Genomic DNA, 21,615 nt, shown 5'->3' with positions numbered 1-21,615 from the left:
TTGTGTTTGATCCACAGAGGTGGGTGTTGAGAGGACTCGTAGGGATAGGCTGTGAGCTGTAAGGATCACTGTGGAGAGCACTGGGATTGTTCCCAGCCCTGTGCCTGACAAGCAGTGTAAGTTTGGGTAGATCACCTGTTCTCTTCCTCCAAAATAGACAACTGTGGTATCAGTGCCCTTTCCTGAGCTTTCTGAGAGTTATAAGTGAAGAGGGTTGTGTGTTTAAATGCAAGAGGAAGAGCTGCTATTTTTCTCAAGACTTGTGCATTAAGCAGTGGAGTATTTGAGTCTAAAGGAATCTGCACTTGTTTGTGAGGCACAGCACTTTATCAGTTTCTAGTTCCTAAATTAACCTTGGTGTGCTTTTGGAAAGTCAAAACTTCCAGGAAAAACAATTGTACCATAACAGCGTATACAAAAAAAAAAAAAAAAAAAGAAATTAACTGCAAGTTGATAACCTCCTTAATTTATACTTTATATTCTAATTCAGAATAATTTATACTTTATATTCTAATTCAGGGAAGCTCTGTTGACTCCTGTGCAGAGCTGTGCATCAGAGGGAGCTGGGCTTTGATGATCTCAAGGTGTTTGTAGTGCTCAGATTTTGTTTGAAGGTCAGTGTTTGGGTTTGATCAGTGAAGAGCTTTAGTGTAACCTTTTTATAATTACTGCTAGGTACAGTTATTCCATACAGATGTGGGGGATTTATCTTCTCAAGTAATGCTGTATGTTCCCATTGATGGGGTGACTTGGAACTAGTGAGCTGTGCTTTTGTGTAAACTTGCCATAAGCCTAAATAAAGGTTTCATCTTGTAGTAGTTCTGTTTCTTAAGTACAGGCTTCAAATATTGCATCTGCCAGAATCTCCAATAATCTGTGTGCTTGGAGGTCATGCTCCATTTTGATTTTAATATACTGTTGTCCTTGTTGCTGAGTGAAAGACCTGCATGCATGGGAAGTAACATGAATAATTCTGATGAACTCTGGATTAATGTGATTAAAGTTACACTTAAGGCTTTTGAGCTAAGCAGAGGATGCAGTGCAATGCACTTATAAGCACAGCCCACTGCATAAACAGAAGAGAAAACCCTTTTTTTCCCTTTTATTCTTTCTCCCTTTCCTCTTAATAAGAGAGATAATATAAAGATTGTGTGCTGGATATAAATACAACTCCTAGCTTGAAATCCATCCCCATGGCCCAAAACTTTTTGCCTTGCAATTGGGATAAATGGATTTTTTTAAAAATTATTATTTTGGGCCCCCAACTGCAAAGACTTAATTCTCAGGAGCAGATAGAGATCACATTTTTGGGGAGCAGTGAATGAGCAGTGACCTTAGAATCACAGCCACTGAGTTGGATCTCCCTCAGTGTAGCAGCCAACAGTGTGTGCCCAAGGCAGAATTTATTGGTGCACTGTGCCAAGGCATGTCAGGAGTGACCTGTAGTGAGCCTTGTGCTCTCTTAATTGTGGTAAATCTTAATTGTGGCTAAATTATTTCCAGGTCTGTGTAGCTCATTTCCATCTGTGGGTAGAAGGGGACTGTGTTAGTTCCAGGCATGTGGGCTGTGGCTGTGCTGTTGCATTCCCCAGACATTGTCCAGAGAGAAGTAAACAGGATTGTTGGTCCAGAGCATTCAGGGATGTATCTGTGCCTAAAATAAAGCAGGCCTTGCTAAAATGCCCAAGCATTCTTTTCACTCTTATGTGTGTCAAGCCATTTATGGGGAAACTGTGTTTTGAACTAACTGTCATTTGCCAGAAATGAGTGCTAAGCCTTCTGAATTTTGTTGGAAAGAGGCATTTGTGTGCCCAGCAGCCCATTTTTATCAGTGCTGTTATTGTAGTGATTAGGGAGCAAAGCAGTTCTGCTTGCCCTTGAGAGGTGTTTGTTCTAAGTGCATTGGCAGAGTGCTTTGGGGAAGGGTGCTTGTAAAGAGACTTTTCAGAGACTTGATGAATTCAGCTTAAGGGGGCTTGAGTGCAGGCCACAGGGCAGGATCAAATCCTCACTTCTGCTACAGGTCACATCTTTAAAAACATTTCCTTTGGAGCTGCAATGTATTGGAGTTATGGGGAAGGGAGAAGGAAGAATAAGCAAGGTGGATTTGCAGTTTGGTTTGAAGGATGAGGGCAACTTCTTCCTTTTAAAATGCTGGTTTTGTGCCCTGCATGATTAAAATTTGGGTCAGCTGCAACCCAAGGAATCCAGCTAATGAAAATACATCTAGGCAGGGACCTGGCAATCTGGTATCAAAGGAACTGCTGGGGAGGTGTGTGATGGAACTGAAAAAGGCCATGAATGAAAGGATCACATCAAAGGGTTGGTATGGCAACAAACATAAAAAGAAATGGGAAAAAATGTGTAAAAGAACAGTTACAGAGCAGCTTAATGAATAATAGTTATATTGAACTTAGCCTACTTTTGTTTCATGGCCATGGAACAATGTCCTGAGTATCTGGCCTTCTGCATCTTGTTTGTGGTGTTTATTATTTTTATTTCATTATACTCTTGCCACACTTGCTCTGATGGTGTGGGTGGTTATACTGAAGCCAGGGTTTTAGTCCTTGTTTAGATACAGCCAAGATAACAGTGCCTGTAATAAAGGATAATGGAGAGAGGGAAGATGTAGAGGCTGTTTTATTGATATGTGATATCTGATTGTCTGCCTTACTACCTGTCCAAGCTAATATTATTTTATTCTTTATTTTCATTTATTTAGAGTAAAAGTTGAAGATGAAGAAGGCAGCTAAAACTGCAGACCTGATGGAGGGAATTAGGGCTGCTGTAAAACTGCTCTGGTTTTGTTGGGGGGATTTTTTTGGATGTTTTTTCTTTGGTCAGTTAGTTTGTTTTGATTTGAAAGATGATGGCAATCATGTTGTTTTGGTTTTTAAATAATTCAACAGTGTTTGGTAGTAGTAATTCCCATAAACTGAAAGAAGCTGTGTTGTCATGCACAGAAAACTTTCAGATGTGTTTCTGCTGTTTGTATGATTAGAAATCTTGTGTTTAAACTTGGTCCATCCTATATATGTGTGTGTGTGTGTGTGTGTGCATATGTGTATCTGAGTAAAACTTTTCACTGTACAAGCATCTGGAGGAGGAAAGCTCCTGGAGTCTCAAGCAGATCTGTGTGTCTGTAGGAGCACATATTAGCACATGGAAAAGAATGGTTTTAAAGTGAGACAAATCCATGATTTCTTGTGTTGCTTGTAGCCAGGCTCTTGGTTTCTGTTCTTGGCCTCTGATAAGCTGAGTGATAAGCAAGCTGCACTTGCTTAAACCTTCAGTCCAATAGTCTGGAATGTTGAAAAGGGGAGGGAACCCTTGGCAGTCAGTGGCTCCAGAGGATGGTGGGCTGTGAGGCTGATTGCTGCCCACAGGAGGATCCAGCACTGGTTTGGTTTTGCTGCTTTGAATCAGGGGGTATCTGACCTGCAGGAGCCTCTGCCCACTGTGTGTACCTTGCCTGGTGCCTGAGGGTGCCCTGGCCTGAGTTCCCCAGTGCTGGAAGGTCCGGGGGTTTTCCAGGGGTTCATTCACCTGGGAGAAGCTTACTAAGCCAAATCTGTGACCCTGGCTATTTTTGGAGAAGGGCTCAGCATCCACACTTGTCAGCCCTCTTCAGGCCAGGTCAGAGGCACTGACAGCTTGTGCAGACACCATGACCTGTCCCTGCCCTGTGCTGGCAGTGCCCCACTCTGCCAGTGGGAGCAAGTCAAGTGTGATACAGACCTTGTACACTTGGGCTAATTCCATTTGCAACCACTCCCTAAATCTCCTTCTGAGAGAGCTTCCTTATGCTGTATTTATTGATTTAGGGTAGGAATAGAACTTAGGGGGGAAAACTGCCTTGCCTGCTGTCTGTGCTGGATATTAACACAAGTGTAATTGTTTGGTACAGTACCAACCTTCTCAGAAGTGTGTGTCTCAGTTTTTGGGGTTTTGTCCTTGCTTGTGCTTGTTACCTTGTCATTTAAAAAATAAAAAAAAAGGTAATTTTCCTAATGTTTGGAGTTTTGGGGTTTTTTTTTTGGTGTGTGTGTAGTGTTTTACCTTCTTGATTATTTGGCATATATTTTATTTAGAGTAGCCTCTCTTTTGGCAGCACTGCATAGGAGCATGTTACTGATACTTCTGAGCTAACAAACCACTTACCTGGTACCTAGGTGGTTCCAGCTGCTGTGCAGAGCAAGTGGGGCTGGTAAAATGGAAGTCAGAGAGAGATTGGTAAGAATTTGCCCTGTGCAGTTTCTTGTAGCCAAATCTGTGCAGGGCAATAGGTTCTCTTTGCATGCTGATATATTTAGCAGTGCAGGGTTGAATGAGTGTTGTGCAATGTATGTTTTCTACTTGTGGCTGCATTAGCTTCCCTGAAATTTTGTTTGGAGATTTATTTCTTTTAAAAAGTGCACATTTAGCATATCATAACAAGGTCTTTGGCTGGTTTGGGGTGAAAGAAGTGTATAGTTTTACTACTATTGATTAGTAAGAATACATGTTAAAAGTGGATTTGTTTTTGTGTGTGCTGTCCAAGTCTCTATTGGCTTACCTTTTGTTGCCCTTCTTTGGATGGAGGAAATGAACTTTTTTTGCACTCAGACTTTCCTTGCTGCTAATACTTGTGATCACAAAAGCACTTATTTCTTAATAGTGGCAACCTTTGAATGGTCTCATTTCAGCTAGGACAGTATTGGGTTGATGGCTGATTTCTTTGCCTGGCTCTGAATTGCAGGGACAGCCTGCAAATAAATACTTTGGGTGAGATCCATGTGGAAATTTCCAGTGTGAAGATGTTGGGGTAGAAAAACACTTCCTGTTGACAGTAGATTTCCTTGCCTCACAGGCAACTTTTGAGTTTAAAAGTGCATTATACAAGGTTAAGACAAATTGTAGTGGTTAAACTCAGAGAGATGCAGGAGTTACACTTCTTAGAGGTCTGGAGCATATGGATAGGTCTTGTGGTGAGAACCACAGAAAAATGACCTAGGTGGGCTTGAGTTTTATTTTTGCAGCTAACCTGTTATGCCCAGATTCCTTGTAAGCTCTTGACTGTCCTTTTAACAGTGTACATAGAATATGTAAGTGTAACACTCCTGGCTGCAGTGCTTGTTCCAGATTTTGATCACTGATAAATTAAATATCAGTGGTTGAACAAATATCCCAGTAACTGGGCTTTATCCTGCATTTGCATAATAATGTCTCTCTGAAGTTCAGCTGTAGTAATGTGTGCAGTTCCTGTGTGATTGCACCAAATTTGTGTACTTCACAGAAATTTAGCTTTAGCAGTCCATTCTTCTCCTTCATGACAGGTACAGCAGACATGTTTGAGACAGAGCTTGTGTTTCCTGAGAAGGTAACTGGATCCAGGTGCTTGTGGTCTGCAGCTGGGTGTAATGCTTTGTGTGCTTTGACTCAAGACCACTTGTACACATCAGTGTATTCACATTTATAGTTGAGTATATGTGCATGTTGACAGCTTATCTTCTAAAAATTGATTGCTACCTGTGTACCTACCTAGGAAATAAATATGTGGCCTGAGACCAGTGCTCTCTACCTATTGCAGTCAGAACTTATTTTTTTTCTCTCCAAATCATTACAAGCTACAAGTTGGGGACAGAACAGACTATGGAGCAGGCTACCTTTGGAGGATGGACAAAGCTTGATCACTGGTGTGGGAGTAAAGAAATTCAGCTATGTAAAATGAGCAGGCATAACTCCAGGGCAGGGATGGAATGTGACAGTGAACTTCATCAGTGCTGTCAGGACCTGAGAACATGTTCCAAGGCTCCATAATAATTAAAGGTCAAATGTTAATGTTTTTAATCCACTTCTAACATCTGGAAGGAATCAAGACGATCTTTGTAGTGTTCACTGACATTTACTGTCTTTGCTTGCCTTGGTCCATGGTAACTTGGATATTTGTGTAGAGTCCTGGAAAGTTATCCTAACTCATGAGAACAAGGAGAATTCTCTTTTCCTGGTAAGATCAGCTAAGCAGGGCCCTCAGGCTGGCCTAGGGGCCAGCTCAGCTCTCAGCTCTCTGGGCTGCACACAGGTTCCCATGGTGGCTGCTTGCCAGAGCAGGAAGAGATTTTCCAGGCATCTGCTACCAGCTCTTAGGGGACATGAAACCTGCTGCAGACTTGTTCTTGACATCTTGTCTCTCTGCTCCCTCTCCCTTTTTATCTTTCAGCACAGAAATTGATCAGTCATGGCGGGTGATGCCATCATGGTCATGAGGGGCCTGACCAAGCTGAGCAAAGCCATCCTGGAGACCCAGGCAGGGCAGCTCCGGCAGGTGCTCCTCGGGGGAGATGCAGTCACCATTGCCAGGACTCTCCAGGCTGCTGCTGAGGAACAGTTCAGCTCTGCCCTGGGCAAGGTGCAGGTGAGCAAAGCTCTTTGAGCACAGGCTGGTCTGGTGTTTTGCTTTTTCTCCAGGTGCTTTTTTTGGTTTTGTTGTGTGAGTGTCACATCTTGAATGAGAGCCTGGTTCTGAACTGTGGGATTGATAATAGTAATGTTGCAGTGCTCTGGGAATTCTTTGGAATCTGTGGTATGTGGAAGGTGCTTGGACAGGAATGGGAGGGGAATGTTAGTGTTTCCTTTCCTGAGTGTTTAAGACATGCAGAATAAGAAAAGTGCTCTATTTGTCCCATCTTGTTAAAGATCAAGCTCTTACTAAGACTGGTCAGCAATTTTGTTGTTTAGAGTCTCCTTTAAATTTTGGGCATTGATTTACCTCTCTTTTAGAGTGCATTAGATTTATCTCAGTGCTGCTTCCTTTCTTGGCAGAATTGGTGCATATGGTATTTTTCAGAGTGGCTCAGGGTCAGGTGTTTGCACATTCACCACTTCCAGCCCAGGCTGGATTTTTGGAACTGGCTTTCAAATGAGGAACATAAGGAAAGGCAGACAGCAGCTTCTCTCATCAGAGATGGGGATAGATTTATAAGAGCTTCACATCTACTGTGCTGCCATCTTTTGAAAGCAAGGGGTTTATCTATGGTACTTCTCTCTCATCATCCTCTGGAAGGGGTGTGTAGCTCAGATGACCATTTTTGAAGCAGAAACTAAGGAATGAGATTTTGATGGTTTTTATGCAATGAGCAATCTATAGCTTTAGTCCTAGAATCTGGGCCAGTGTTTTCTTGGTTCTCTTTAAGCTTGCAGTAGAACTAACTTGGATGTTTGTTTTTGGGGTAGTGCTTTGTCTTGTCATTGTCCTCCTCTTGCACCCAAGAGGAGACAGAGAGAGAGATGTTCTGTTTCTGTCCATGTTCCTCTGCACAAGAGAAGCCCAATGAGCACAACTGCAGAACACTTGCCCTGCTTTATGTAAATGGGTTCCAAGAGAAGCTCCTGTCAAAGCAGAGCTCAGTAAGAAATATAAACATACAGCATTTTCTGTTTTGAAGAGAGGAAGATCTTTTACATTAATTGGCAGTGGTTTAGCTGTCTGGCATGTTTCTAAAAATTTAAGTATGGAGGTAAGAAAGCTTTCTTGCTTGTAATCACTGGTCAGTATTGTGAGCCACAGTCCCCATCTGTAAACATTTCTCTCCTCCCCCACTGTGATGTTGAGGTTCAGAATAGTATGAGATCTGCTGAATAACAGGAAAGACCATGTTCTGCTTTTTCTCTAAGGAAGGGAAATGTAATTAGTATTTAGGAAAGAGCCCAAAATATGTTGCCTGCTTGCCTGACCACAGCAGGATTTAAAATCCTGTTGATAGCCTGTAACAGTCATCTGTTATTTTATGGTACTGCCACTGCTGAGATAGGTAACTAGAGATAATGCTCTGCTGTTGATTTTTATTTATGTATTTATTTTTGACTGAAAAGTGTTAAAAAATATCTGGACTTTGTGGGGCAGCTTTTGCAAGGTTAGGACAGAAAAGAGTGTCAGGAGTGTTGCTGTGCCTGGTGCTGTTATCCTTGCTCCAGGCACAGAATTTTATTTATTTTGGGATGACAACACATAGTTTGGTGGTTGAATAATGGAATGTGTTTTGCAGTTGGTAGTGTTATGACTGTGAAGGGCTGAGCTTACTCTGCCTGTAAGTAGGTATCTGGTATTGCTTCAGGTGGCTTTGGACTTGGAAATGCTCACGTTGGGTGGCTGCAAACAGGGTGGGAGGAGGGAAAACAATGTTATTCTGATGTGATCTTGCAGCTCTAATCACCTGTTGTTTCTGAGCAGTACACTGCTTCTAGTGAACTCCATATTTAGTGACCTTTTTCTGGCATGTATGTAAAAACAGGGTGTCTCCAGTTATGGATATTTGAGAAACTGTTAAAGAATTTGCCTATCAGTGCAGTTAAAAGGTTTTCAGGGATTCCAGGCATCCTCAGTGTCTCTTCCTTTCTTTCTTTCTTTCTTTCTTTCTTCTCTCTTACTGTGAATGTCTGCAGTGCCAGTCTCTGTCTGTACAGTTCTTCACTGTGGAGACATGACACCCAGCTGCATGCTTATCTCTGAGGACCATGGGTGGGTAGGGAGCAAAGTTTAAGATCTTTACTTTAAGTATTTCAATTCTTGTTTGCAGGAGCTTGGCAAACAGCAGGAGAACTTCACTGACCTTGGTGAGGATTTTGGGAAAGACTATGACTTCTCAGCCAGAGAGCCATCAGATGCTCCAATGGACTTCTCCACTGCCCCTGGCAAGCCTCAGGAACACAGCACTGAAGGCCCTGCTTATTCCTACACAACAAATGGACCTTTTAGAAATATTGATGAGACTGGAGATTCTGGCATGGGTCAGAAGCCTTTCCCTCCCAAAATGGATGCAAGGTTATTTGGAGGCATTAGGGACCCTGGAAATCCTTTTGCTACTGCCTTTGGACAAAATAGAGCTTTTCACCAAGACCATTCCTCTGTTGGTGGATTAACAGCTGAAGATATTGATAAAGCAAGACAGGCCAAAACAGGTTCAGGACAGAAACCCTACAAGCAGATGGTATGTTGTTTAATTAAGGATTCTTACTACTGTGGTGTCTGTACCACATTGCCCTTACTCACCTTCTCCTGTTTCTCTCATTTCTTCCTCTTCCACTATTCCCTTTTTTGGAGGGAAAAGAGGGAAGTGTCAGTGCTCATTAACCCTGTGATATTTGTTCTGTCAATAGCTTTTCAGTCTCTCTTTTCACACTTGCTCCCTCTATGTCAGATAATCTGATGTGAGAGGATGTTTAAAAAGTGTACATAGGCTTAGGATTGGACCTAAGCTCCTCACAGTGGAGGCTGTGGCTTCCTGTGTGGCATCCTGCAGTTGGAGAGGTGGAGGCAATGCTGCCCTGAGCATAAGCAGATTGGAGAGTTGCACAGCTCACAATTTTCACTTTAGTGCTTCATGCCCTGGTGTGAGTGCAGACACTTGTCACCTGCTGTGACCTTGTGCTCCTTCCCCACATCCAGTATCAGATGCCACTGGGCTCACTCCCTCAGGGTATTGGATGTAACTGTACACTTAGCTGCTCCTGCTGTGTGTGGGGGAACTGTCCACAGTCCTGTGAATTACAGTTCTGTGAATCTGATCACCCTCCATGAGGTCTAATGCCATGCATGGAAGGGAGTTTGGGTTAGCATTGTGTGGCTTCTCCAAGTTCCAGATACAAGGGCTGCTGAGTTGAAAGTGAAAATGGGGTTTCCCAACATGGTTATCAACTCTTCTGTCTTTCCCACCCTCCTGTCCTCTCCTCTGCTCAGTGTCTATTTCAGTTCAGGATGCGTCTGTTCTGCTCAGTATTCCCTTGAAAATCTCAAGGGTTCAAGGAAAGCTTTCTGCAGCATGAGCTGTTCAAGTGCTCTGGCTTGTGCTCTGGCTTTGCAGGTGTCTGAGCATGTGCCCAGTTCATTTGTGGATTTCTTGTTTTGATTTTCCCCCCGTCTCTCCCCTGCAGCTCAGTGAGCGGGCCCGGGAGAGGAAGGTTCCCGTCACCAGGATCGGCCGCCTCGCCAACTTCGGAGGTCAGTGTGCACTGCCCCCCTTGCCATGGCACTGGCACTGCTGGCACGGCTGCCTGTGACAGAGCTCCTGCTCTGCACCCCTGGGGCCTTCCACTGCCACCCTACAGCAAAGTGCTTTCCCTCAAACAGCTCGATTTGGGCTTTGTCATCGCTCTTTAGAGTGTGGGGCAGATGATTTGGGGGTGCGTGGTGGAGCTGTCATGGTGACACATCCATGTCATTAAAACAGTCTCCCTGTTTTAACGGGAGACTGAGGTGCAGGCTGTTCCCCAGCCTGTACAAATACCCTGCTCCTGCACATGTGATTGCACTTTGAGGAGACTCTCCCAGTCCTTACAGTTTGCTGTTACTGTCAAGCAGAAACAGCTGGAGCAGCTGTTATTCTAAGTAATCCTTCCCCAGTCTTATCCTTTCTACTTCTCTGAACAGTGTTTAAATATAAAACATTTCCTCCTGGTATTCCTTTTTGAGCATGGGGAGATGATAATAGTCAAGGTTTGATTTACTAAGCATTGCTTGTAGACCATTTTCTCCCAGGAAGGATGTAAATTCTGAACTTGTAAGATCAAGCTAGCTGAAACTTAAATGAATTTTACTTGCAGAATGGGACTTGCTATATCAAAAAGCAGCTAAATATCTTAAGTAATATTGACAGATGATGCCTATTTAATGTCTTGTATCCAAAATCATCAAAGGACTTAACATGTTCCTAAGGAATAAGGTATCACATAGTGCAGGTGGAGAGATGAACACAGCTAGTGCTACTTAGGTAATCCTCCTCCTTGGATGAGGAGTCTGTGTGTTGCTGTGGTTGGGTTTTTTTGTGACTCTACTGTTTGGAGATGATAGTGGCCTGTCTAGGTTGTGAACAGTCTCTTGTGGCTCTTGTGATTCTCTTCCACAAAATTTGATAGAGAACCACATGTACAAATTAGACATCCTTGTGTTACAGATCCCAGAAGAAAGAAAAATAACCTGTCAAATGTAATTCAAATCAACTATTATATTAAAAAAACCAATTACTATGTGTCTCTGTGTCCTTTTGTCAGACTAACAGGCACACACACTAGGAGAAGCTGGGGCAGGGGCTGATCCTATGCAGTGCAGAAATAAACAGCAAGTGAATTTTGTGCTAAGTTTTTCATGCTTGTCAGATCTCTTTAACCCTGCAGTCTGTTGCAGGCTCTGGCATCACAGCATGCCTATTATTCCTTAAGGAGAAGCAGATTCATGATCTGCTTTTTGGAGTAACAAGGCATTACTTTAAAACTCACTTACCATGTTCTAAAGCTCTGGTAGCACACAGGTGTCCACTCTAATCTAGCCTTGAATGTTAGGGGAGGTATCACAGCACCTTTAGCTGCCATCTTCTGAGTTCCTCTGTTGCTGCTTGCTGACAGCTGGTGGATGTGAAATGGCAGATGAGCAAATTTTCTGTGAACTTTGGGTTCCAGTGCTGTTGCTTTTATGTTTTGGCACCCAAGGCTGTTGTGGGAGGGAAGGCTAACTCATCTTCCAGGGGAGTATAACCTGTCTTCTCCTAACCTCAAGGTAAAAACCAAAACAAACAGCCCCATCAGACCAAAACCACTAAGGGAGAGTAGGAAAGAAAGAGATTGCTCATAAGCAGCATCTCCAGACATCTGTCATTTATTTTTTTTTTGGTCTTGCTACTCTCCTCCAGTTGTCTGCTTCATATGAGTAAAATGGCTGGCAAGAGAGAGTGCTTGCTTTTAGAGGGCTGCTGGGGGAAAATTCTTGTGCAGAAATTGTTCAGATTCTCTGGTCTCTGCAATCTCATGTTAGCATTCATTGCTTATCTTTCCCTCTGAATTTTAATTTGCAACAGCAAAGAGAAACAGTGCTGTCAGTACAGTGGTTTAGCAAACAACAGATGTGGTCCATAGGTAATTTATTTCAGTTTAAGATATCCCTTGGTATTATTTTGGGACTTTTTACAAGGACCTCTGGTAACAGGATGAGGGATAATAGCTTTGAACTGACAGAGGGCAGGCTCAGATTAGTTATAAAGGTTATTAGTTATAAAGGTTATTAGTTATAAAGGAATAAATCCTTTATTCAGAGGGTGGTGAGGCACTGGCACAGCCTGCCCAGAGAAATTGGGAATATCCCATCTCTGGAGGTGTTGAAGGCCAGGTTGGATGGGGGAGGATGAAGAAATATTGCAGGAAACATCACTGTAGGATATTAGTGAGCCAGCTGTGTCCTCACTTCCTAGAGCATTGAAATGATGAGAATCAGCCAAGGAATGGCAGAGGTGGGGGTGATTATTTCCTGCTCTGCTGCCTGGCTCCTCACATTGCCTTAAAAATAACTAAGGGCAGGAGGCTGCTCCATGTCTGTGAGGGAATGTGGCTCAAAGCAAGGAAACTTTTTGTGGGGGAATTTTCTTGTGTGCTTTGGGATGCCATCTTCAGTTGAAGACCCCAAGAAATCATTCTGGGAAATAAAGTGGTTGAGGTGGATTCTTCTCTTACAATCTCCACACCAGTCAAACTAGCATTTGATTGTTTTTTTTAATAAAGTCAACTTTTCCCCTTTATTTCTATATTAGAACAGTATTATTTTAATGTTGGATAGGATGTTGAATAGGTCAAAACCAGAGTTCATATAACTGTTCTGGGGTTCAGATAGCTGAATTCCCATGCTGTTGGCATGATCCCATTCCTCCTCCTGTCTTTCCATGTTTTCTTTCATCCCCTCCAGTGTTATAGGAGTGTTCAGCTGTGTCTCAGCCATGATGTCAGGACACTCTGGTGAGTGATGGACAAATTAGCAACAGGAGGCAGAAATACTTGGACTGCTGAGTTTGCCTGGCTTCTCACCTCTTCTGTGGGCAAAGAACATTTTACTGGAAGGATTGAAGATGATGTTTTCCAAGATTTGCCTGTAATACTGAGCTAATATTGCTCTGTGATCAGCACAAGATTCTCTCCTGAACTTCCTAGTCCTTTATATGTATTTTTGTTTGCTTCTTGCAGCAGCCAGAGTGACTGCTGGTAGGTGTATTTATAGTACTAAATAGCATCCTTGATTTTTATTTATTTATTCTTCCCAGGATTGTAATTGACAAAACAGATTTTTCTGCAGTTTTTTTTTTTGTTCCATGCTTGTTTTGTAGCCTGATGGGTCATCAGTTCCACTACTCAGTTCTTGATTTTTTTTATATTTCCATTCTCCCTTCCTTGCCTTATTTGACTTTTCTAAGCTGTTCCTGTCTCCCTTCATCATATTCCTGGTTTCTAAGTTTATTATTTTAATGATATAATAAGATGCTTTTGCAATAAAGAAAATTCAGGAAGCTTGTGGTGAAGCCTAGATTTAATGTGATTTATAACAATTTTGAAAACAAAAAAAGCAAAAACCTACTCTGTAGAGGTGTGTTAGTTAAGTATATACAGACCTGACAGCTGTGAGTGGTAAGTGGATTGGGTTTGCTTGTCAAGGTTTGGCTGCAGGGAGAAGCTTCCAGAAACTTCCCCCATGTCCAGCTCCAAGGTGGCTCCAAGCCAAGGCCATCAGCAGTGGTGGCAGAGCCTCTGGGATAAGAGTTAAGAAGGGAGGAAAAAATCCAGAAAAAAATGCAGCTGGAGAGAGGAGTGAGAGAAACAGCCCTGCAGGCACCAAGGTCAGGAGGCTTTGCCCTGAACAAAACTGGTTCCACATCATCCCTTGATAGGCTTGGTTTGAAGTGTACCAGATGCTGCAGATGCCTGGAAAATACTCTGAGAGCCACTCTGCTGGTATAGAACCAAGGGGCATTTTCCAGGCCTGAAATAATCTGCCTGAAGTGCAAAATGCAGGAGAATGACTTTATAGAGGTACTTAAGGATATTATTTTTTCAATGCCTGTTGAGCACTGCTGAGAAGTGTCCCAAAATGAATAATCTTGGAGGAAATACACCTCTTGCAGACAAGGGAAGTGAAGGACATCAGGAGTGTCCTGTGCAAGTAGATTAGTGACCCAAAGGAGCTTCTGGAGCACTGCAGGTTCTTTGGAGGGTGATTTGTGCCTGGTAACAGGTGAACAGCAGCAGCTCAGCCCCACAGAGCTGCTTCCTCATTTCCTCCCACTGCAGGGAAGGAACAGGAAAGAGCAAAAACTTGGGAGCTGACATAAAGACAGTTCCAGAGGGGAAGCAAAGCAAGCTCCATGTTCAAGCAAAGCAGCCAGAGGAGTTCATTCATGGCTCCCAGCTGGCAGGCAGATGTCCTCTACTCCTGGGAAGCAGCACCTCAGCATCTGGAGTAGCTCCTTGGGAAGGCAAACACCTCAGCCCCAAACATCCACCCTTACAGCCTCCTTCTTTGCAAGCTTGACTGCTAAGCATCAGCAAACACTGTGATTGTAGTTTGAAGTTGTTTGAAGCCTTTGTTTAAACTTCAGATCTTTAAAGCTCAGCAGCTGTTTAACCATGCGCTTGTTTTTGCCTGATTTTACTTAGTTTGTCTAAAACTGTTGTTGATTGGTGATTTGGGTTCATTTTTTTGGAAATTGGACAGAGTGAGCAGTGAGGAAGTTGCAAGAGCACCTATTGAAAAAGCAGCTCTTTTTCTAGTGCAGTCCAAAGTATTAGTACAGATGCTTAGCTGTGCACATTTAGGAGAAGATACATTCATTTGTAGTCTGATCTTGCCCACACTGATGTAAACCCAAGCTGCCTTGAAACAAGCTGTAACTTCTTCAGCTTTATTCTGCATGACAGAGTAGAATCTGGTTCCTAGATTTTCATTTACCTTTGAAGTGGTTTGTGTCTTAATGATGAAGAGATTAGAAACTTCAGATATGTTTTATTTTATGTCCAGGAAGTAAATCTGGTAATTTTTAATTTTAGACATTGAACATAGAGCCTACAGAAGAATATGTGATTTTTTTTTTCTGAAACCAATTACTGCCAGTCAGTTCAGTCTAACTCTGATAATGATCAAGCTGAGTTATGGTGGGGAGCATTGTTGTGGAGGTGGTAAAAGTGGGATCAAGGCCAACACAGATGTTCTGTGAGTGGTATTTAGTCTAGAAAATCACATCTTATTGATGAGATGTATTTATTGGCTTCCTATCTGACTCTTGGTGCTGCCTGCTCCAAGGTACTGTCTTGTATGTGGGATCTGACTGGAAATATTTGTGTATAGCATTTTAGTAGGTGTTTATGCTGTGTTTGAAAAACCTTTTTGCTTGTTTTCTGTGAAGCCTAAGGGTATTTTTCTCACCTTGTTTAGCTAATAAAATCTCTGGATTTCTGGTGCAAAACACTTGTTAATTGGTGATGCAAGGTTTGCCACAATTGAAGGGTCTACACAAGATAGTTACTAACATCAGACTTCCTTCAGTGCTGTGACTCCATAGGAAAACTTGCAGAAAATATAGAAATTTCTTTTTAAAACCCCAAACAAAAACCATCCACAAAAACCCCCACCAAACCAACCAAAAAACCCAAACCCCAACGACCTTGTAATGTCATTGATGCCTCTTGTGCTTCACCTTATGCAGGATTCTCTGGCCCAGTGCATGTAGTCTGTAAGATTAAAAGTGGAGCTGCTTGTGAGGCAGACAAACAATATGAGGGAGTGGGGGAGTTGTGATTGCCTGGTGGGAGAGAGGAAAAGTTCCAGTGCAGGATCAGGGTCACCTTGTTTGTGGCCAGGCTTGCTCACTTGAGTCTACAAAACTTGTGCATGTGGTTCTTCCTGCACACGTGCAAAATGCCACGTGCTGGACAGCTCTGCTTCCTTCATTGTGCTGACTTTGCTCCCTGGTTCTTTTACCTGGGAGGTTTTCCAGCAGTGCCTTAAGGAGGGCTTGAGGTGCTTGGAAAGCAGGTGCACCCAGTTCTGTCAGCAGTGTGGGAGCAGAGCACAGCAGGATGCACCACTGCTGAGGAGATTGGAGCAGCACCATCTGTTCTGAATGCCCACGACATTTATTATCCAGAAAAATAAATATTTTGATATTGGGAAGGCAGTGAGACCTTTGGTTGTATGATTAGATCTGTGCCTCATTTACTCTTGGGTGCCTTTGCTGTGGTTAGCAGAGGCAGATAATGCTGCTTTTGTACTCCTGTAACCTGTGGCTGTGGAACCTCCCTGCAGTTCACTGATAGTGCATGGGCAGTGCTGTGTTTTGTCTCCTGGTTTTACTGCTGTGTGGGATTGCTCCCCAGCCCAGCTCCTTGCACTGCAGGTTGCAACACTGCTGGTGTAAGGTGAGCCTTGGGGTAAAACACGTTTCTGTTCATCACAGTAAATGAGCTCAGGGAAGGAAGAGACAGCTAATGAGCACAATTAAACCTAAAGTTGGACAGCAAGGTTGCACAACTTCACACTCTGTTGGCTGTGGCTTCATCCTAAATGATGCTTTTCCTCCTGCTGTTGTGGCACAATGGGCAGTGAGAGGGATTCTGTTCCTTCTTGAGAGTGGTACTTTGAGAACCATGTTTGTGAGAGTTTTGGCTTCTTTTTCTTCCCTTTTTTTAAACTCCATGATTGGAGTCTGCAGCAGGACATCAGCCAGAGCACAAAGCTCTGAGTAACACTTGTGACATGCTTTATAAAAGCCAGATGTCCCAGACTGGCCTAGCCTATGATTCCTGGCTGGCATGCTGGGCTGAGGAAGTGCAGGAGAAAACTCTTCAGTGTCCAGTGAAGATGGCTCCATTGCAAAGGCCAGAATGTTCTGATAGGGCTGTTGTGCATTTGAATGTGTGCCTTAAAGTTCATTACCAAAATTGCTTCTGTATGTGGCTTGGAAGGTTTTTTCATTCTGACTTGAGTCTTTTTCTTGTTATTTTAAAGGACTGGCTGTTGGTCTTGGCATTGGGGCCCTGGCAGAAGTGGCAAAGAAGAGCCTAAGACCTGAGGAACGCAGTGGTAAGTCATTTCCATGTCCTTCCATTTTCTTTTTATCTTCCTCTTTATTTTATTTCTAGACACAGCTTACCTGCATTTGCAAAATTTGTATTCTTTTGAAGGCTGGGTAGTGGGACAGAATAACAGGGGATATGAGTAGTTCTTTTATTTTCAATATTATTCTTCATCTCTTGGCTCTTCTCCCATCTCAATACACCACAGCCTCACTGCATGGACAGAGGTCAGAGGAATATTCCAGAGAATGTGTTTGTGCCAGCACAGTTTGTACAGCTTTACTTTCCCTGAGGTTCAATACTATCCCTGTGCCCATTCTTGGATTGTCTTAACAATTCTTTTTAAACTGCTCAGTGAAACAATGCATTTCTATCAGTACAGAAACTTTACGTGAGCCTCTGTATCTGAAAATATTGTTAGTGGTTGCAGTCTGTTTGAAATGAAAGGATGTTCTGCCTAGGAGGAACTTGGAGGATGGCTGTTCTCTTGTAAGAGAGACAAAGCACTTTATGCTCCTGTTAAATGGGAATTCTCTATTTCCAATATCCTTCTTGTGCTGCCTTCTAAAGGGTTCTCATAACATGCAAAAGGCTGTGCTGTGCAAATTGACCTGATCTTCCTTCTTTTCCAGCTTATGTGAAATTGGAGGTAAAATGTTCGTAAGTTGTACCTGATCATGTTGTGGTGGCTTTCTTCTAAGCATGTGTGTTGGTTAAATATTGTGGGGGGTCTGTGTGTGAGTGCTTTAGGGCATAGAAAATTCAGGTCTTGTTCTCCAGAAAACGTGAGATTACTCTGAAGTTTGTGGTTCCATTCACTTGTTTGTTATCCAGAAAAAGCTTTGGTGGGACACTGCAGAATGTCAAGGTCTGTTAGGGTTGCTGCAGGCTGTTTGGTCTCCAGCTGGTCTCTCTGCTTTGCCTGGTGTGGTTGTGTGTTTGGGTTACTTCCAGTGACTGGAGGGAGCTGGTGAAAGGTTGAAATACTTGTAGATGGAAATAAAAATGAAGTCAAATTGTTCCTGGTTCAGAAGCATTACTTTCAGATAATGACAACTGCTAGGTCCTTGTAATTCTACTCTAATTCAGTTCTGTCCTTGTAATTCTACTCTAATTCAGTTCTGTCTACTCTATTCAGTTTCTGTCTTCACCCTGCTCATCTTTAGGGGTGGAAGAAGGATGGAAACGGAACCTCTCTTTCAGGAGGTGCTGGAGTGGCTGAAAAATGAAGAAATTTGGAAGGGGGGGGGGCAAAACACTGAAAAAACAAAGCAACTGAACAAAAAAATCCCAACCAGAATAAATTCCCAAACCATTAAACAACACTTCAGGATATGAAACACATTCCCATTAGTGAGAGGCAGGGGTTGTGGACAACCTATGACTCTGCTTGTATTTGGAATACCAAAATGCAAATATTAACAGCAAGGCAATACAGAGCAGCCCAGCAGAGAAAAAGGATCCTTGGCACAGAGTTCTTGTTTCTCTCTGAGGTGTTTGAGGATGGGAGGGTTTCTTTGCTTTGATTTAAAAACATGCACTCAGGCAAACACAGCTCATCCTGGAGAGAATCCTTGAAGGCCTTTTGCTTCAGCACCTGGCATGTTTGACAGGTTGTTGATACCTGTTGGAAGCTGATGATTTGTGTTGCTTTTGACAGAGGTGGAATTGCACAACTGTTGGTATTTCTCTGCTTGCCAGAGTGTTTTCTAATTAGGCACACCCTAAATGAAAACATGAGCTTGCAGAGCTCTGAAGTTTGAGGGAATAACATGAGCTTTTTTCCTCTCTTCCAGCATGAGAAGGATTAGTTTTATTTTTTTTATTATTTAGAGGGCAAAAGACACTTTCTCCTTGCAATAAAGCAACAAGTTTAAACTTTTTATCTTTTATCTTCTTGATGGGGAAACTGCTATTTTTCTCTGTCATAAGCCTGCTCTACAGTCTTGAATCTTGCTTTGGGAAGAGTGATTTTCTTGAATAAACCTTGTTTAAAAAAGGCAGCCATGAGAACTGCCAACTTCAGTGCTAGGCAGGGAATAAGAAAATGACCTGGCTTTTATTTTTAGGTGTTTGTTTGCCTTTCCTTGTTGCTTCCCATCTTGCTGTCAAGTCTGCTTAGATAAGATCTTGGAGCCGTGGTTGTGCTGTAGGGTAATATCAATAATGGAACTGAGAATGGGCCAAGAGCAGCAAGTGTGGAGGTGAGGCAAAAGTGAAACATTTCCATCATTGTACTCTTCTGGAGCTTCTCAGCCGAAGCCACAGGAAGGTTTCCAGGTGACTCAGCTGCACCTCTAGCTGGTGTCCCTGGATGTGTTTTCCACAGCATTTTAGTGGTGGGTAAGGTTCCATGAATGAGAGCTCTCTCCATGGGCTCTGCTCCTGCAGAAATGCACAGCAGAGGAGAGGTGGGTACACAGTGGGAGTCCAAGATTCCATTTTCTTACTGTTTTTCTGACAGTACCAGCCTGAGCTGTTCTTGGGGAAAAATTCATAAGTATCTCACATTTCTTTAAAAATACCTCTGCACCCCTTTCCTGATTTCAGCTTGAGGCATTTGTTCCCAAGTTTTGTGGCTGCTAGCACCATGAGTTTGTGCTGAGACCTCTTTTGAGAATGACATATTGTCCTGTTCCTGGGAAGCTGCTGGAGGATGTGATTTCTCTCCCTGCTGCTGCAATATTAATAGGAACTTCTTGGCACTCCAGACTTAAACAAGTGGGCTGTGTGTGTATCCCCAAAGGCATGCCTAAGAATTTCACACTCTCACTGGCATCCTGGAGTAATGAGGAAGAGTTTTCACTTGGTTGCTCTCCTCTTGGCTAGACAGTACAAATTAAAATGTCTTTACACCTTTAAAATGGAGAAACACTGGTCCTTTAGTCCCAACCCCTCTGCCACACACTCCTGAGCTACACATGACCCTGATAGCACAGCTTGTACTTCTTCTTTCCATTGCTGTTATCAGAGGGACTGCAAATTCCTACTCTCCTGCACATTCTCTAGCAATTGTGCTAGTGCTGATCTGTTTTTTCCTCTCAGCTTCCCCATCTTTGTTTAGTATTGGATTGTCTCTTTTTCCATAAACAATTCATTTCTTAGGGACATAGCCTAGAACAACTATGCCTGGTGCAAGAATTGCTGAATTTCTTCCTTTTCTGTCCAAGCCTGATGTCCTGGACATAAATTCATTCTGCTGCCAAATTCTTGTAAGTAGATGCAGGTTTTTTTGAGTTTTTTTGTTTTGGTTTGGTTTTTTTTTTTTTTTTAAATAATGCTTAAGGCCCTAATGCTGCCATATTTAAGTGGTTTGGCTCATCTTATCTTGTTAAAAAGAGGATGACTGACTTGATTTCCAGTTTGAATTTTCCTGTTAGACTGAAAACCTTCTCTGTCACTGGTGACCTTGATGGCAGCCTCGGTATTTAAAGTTTGTATGTAAATACACACTTGTATGTAAATACAGTAGAAGGCCCACACAGGGTGGGTATGGGAAAGCAGAATAAATTCCCAGGAATTAAAATGAGAGTGCCCAAATAAACAGCTGCTGTTACAAGTATAGAGACTGGGTTCAAGGACAACTTTGTCACTTATTAATGATCTGTCCTGGGCAGTTCTTCAGGCTCTGCACAAATGCCAGGCTGGACAGAGCCCTGACAGGCTGGCACTTGGCCTGGATCTGGCCACTTGGCCTGGATTTCTTATCAAAGGCAGCCATGTTCCTAAATATTCCTTTGCCCCAAAGTTTCTGTGGCAGATGGTCCTAAAACAAATACAAAGTTTGGTTACTAGTTCTCCATTTGATGGTGGCAAAGGAGTGATGCAGCAGTGAGTTGCACACCGGTTTAGAAAGGTTCATGCTGATTCTGAATTTGGAAAGGAAGAAAAAATAAAAGTGGGTCAAGCTCTAGGGAGGGTGTCTGCCTGCTGCCTCTTCTGTGGAAGGCCCAGGTACTGTGGCTGCAGGAGTCTTAATTTCTGTGGCATGTTGCCACAGCTTGTATGTGACTCCTATTTGCATTTTTTCCTTTCCCTAGTGAAACAGGTGAAACCACTTTGTGATCTAAAGATGGGGAAGAATTAATGTGAGGCACCAAAAGGTGCCAGCCATCTTTTGGGTGAAATGTTAACTCACTGAAAATTGGTATATTTTTCCATGAACTTGTGGTGGGTTTTATTCCCCACTCCCTTTCCACCCAGCCTTGGAAGCCTGTGTCTGTTTTCTTTCTGCTTGCCATTGCCACAGCACTGCTTTTCACTCTTGCTTCCAGGTCACCTTCTTGTTCTTTGGCACCCTTGTCCCAAAGCACACAAGCAAGAGCTGCTCCTGTGCTTTGGGCTGCCTGGTCTGGTGCTCAGGTATTGCCCCTGGAGCCTTGACTGCAGTGAGGAGCCTGCCAGGAGAGAGGATTTGGGACTGCCTGTGTTTGGCCCTTTCTCTGATAAGAGTTAAAATTTTCAGGGGTCACTGGCTTCTGGATGTGGCTTTAATCATTAACTAACCCCTTTATTCTGCTGCTGACTCAAAGGAGGATGTTTTTGTCTGCAGTGCTGTGAAGGGAAATACAGCTTTGGTTCAGTACTTTCCCTAGGTCCTGTGTGTCATCTCATACAGGGATCTGCCTCAGCATTGCTAAGGATACAGTTTTCCTGACAGGGCACTTGAGAGACAGGTTTTCAAGTGTGTAAAGCCAGATCCTTCTGCCCTGAGTAGCTCTCCCTGTTCAGTCTCTAAATCTCCTTACATCCATTATC

General features: G+C 43.0%; 1 protein-coding gene across 1 annotated transcript in view; it reads left to right on the top strand.

The window, feature by feature from the left end:
• Positions 1 to 21,615, top strand: part of COQ8A (coenzyme Q8A) — a 40,936-nt gene that overhangs the window by 4,601 nt on the left and 14,720 nt on the right. Inside the window, exons 2-5 of the mRNA XM_058020549.1 lie at positions 6,200 to 6,394; positions 8,556 to 8,966; positions 9,910 to 9,976; positions 16,790 to 16,864. Coding sequence (XP_057876532.1) covers positions 6,218 to 6,394; positions 8,556 to 8,966; positions 9,910 to 9,976; positions 16,790 to 16,864 — 730 coding nt within the window. The 5' untranslated portion in view covers positions 6,200 to 6,217. The remainder of the gene's footprint in view (positions 1 to 6,199; positions 6,395 to 8,555; positions 8,967 to 9,909; positions 9,977 to 16,789; positions 16,865 to 21,615) is intronic.

This window comes from Melospiza georgiana, chromosome 3 (assembly GCF_028018845.1).
Source record: "Melospiza georgiana isolate bMelGeo1 chromosome 3, bMelGeo1.pri, whole genome shotgun sequence".
Classification (NCBI taxonomy): domain Eukaryota; kingdom Metazoa; phylum Chordata; class Aves; order Passeriformes; family Passerellidae; genus Melospiza; species Melospiza georgiana.
This window is presented reverse-complemented; position numbering and strand designations above follow the sequence as displayed.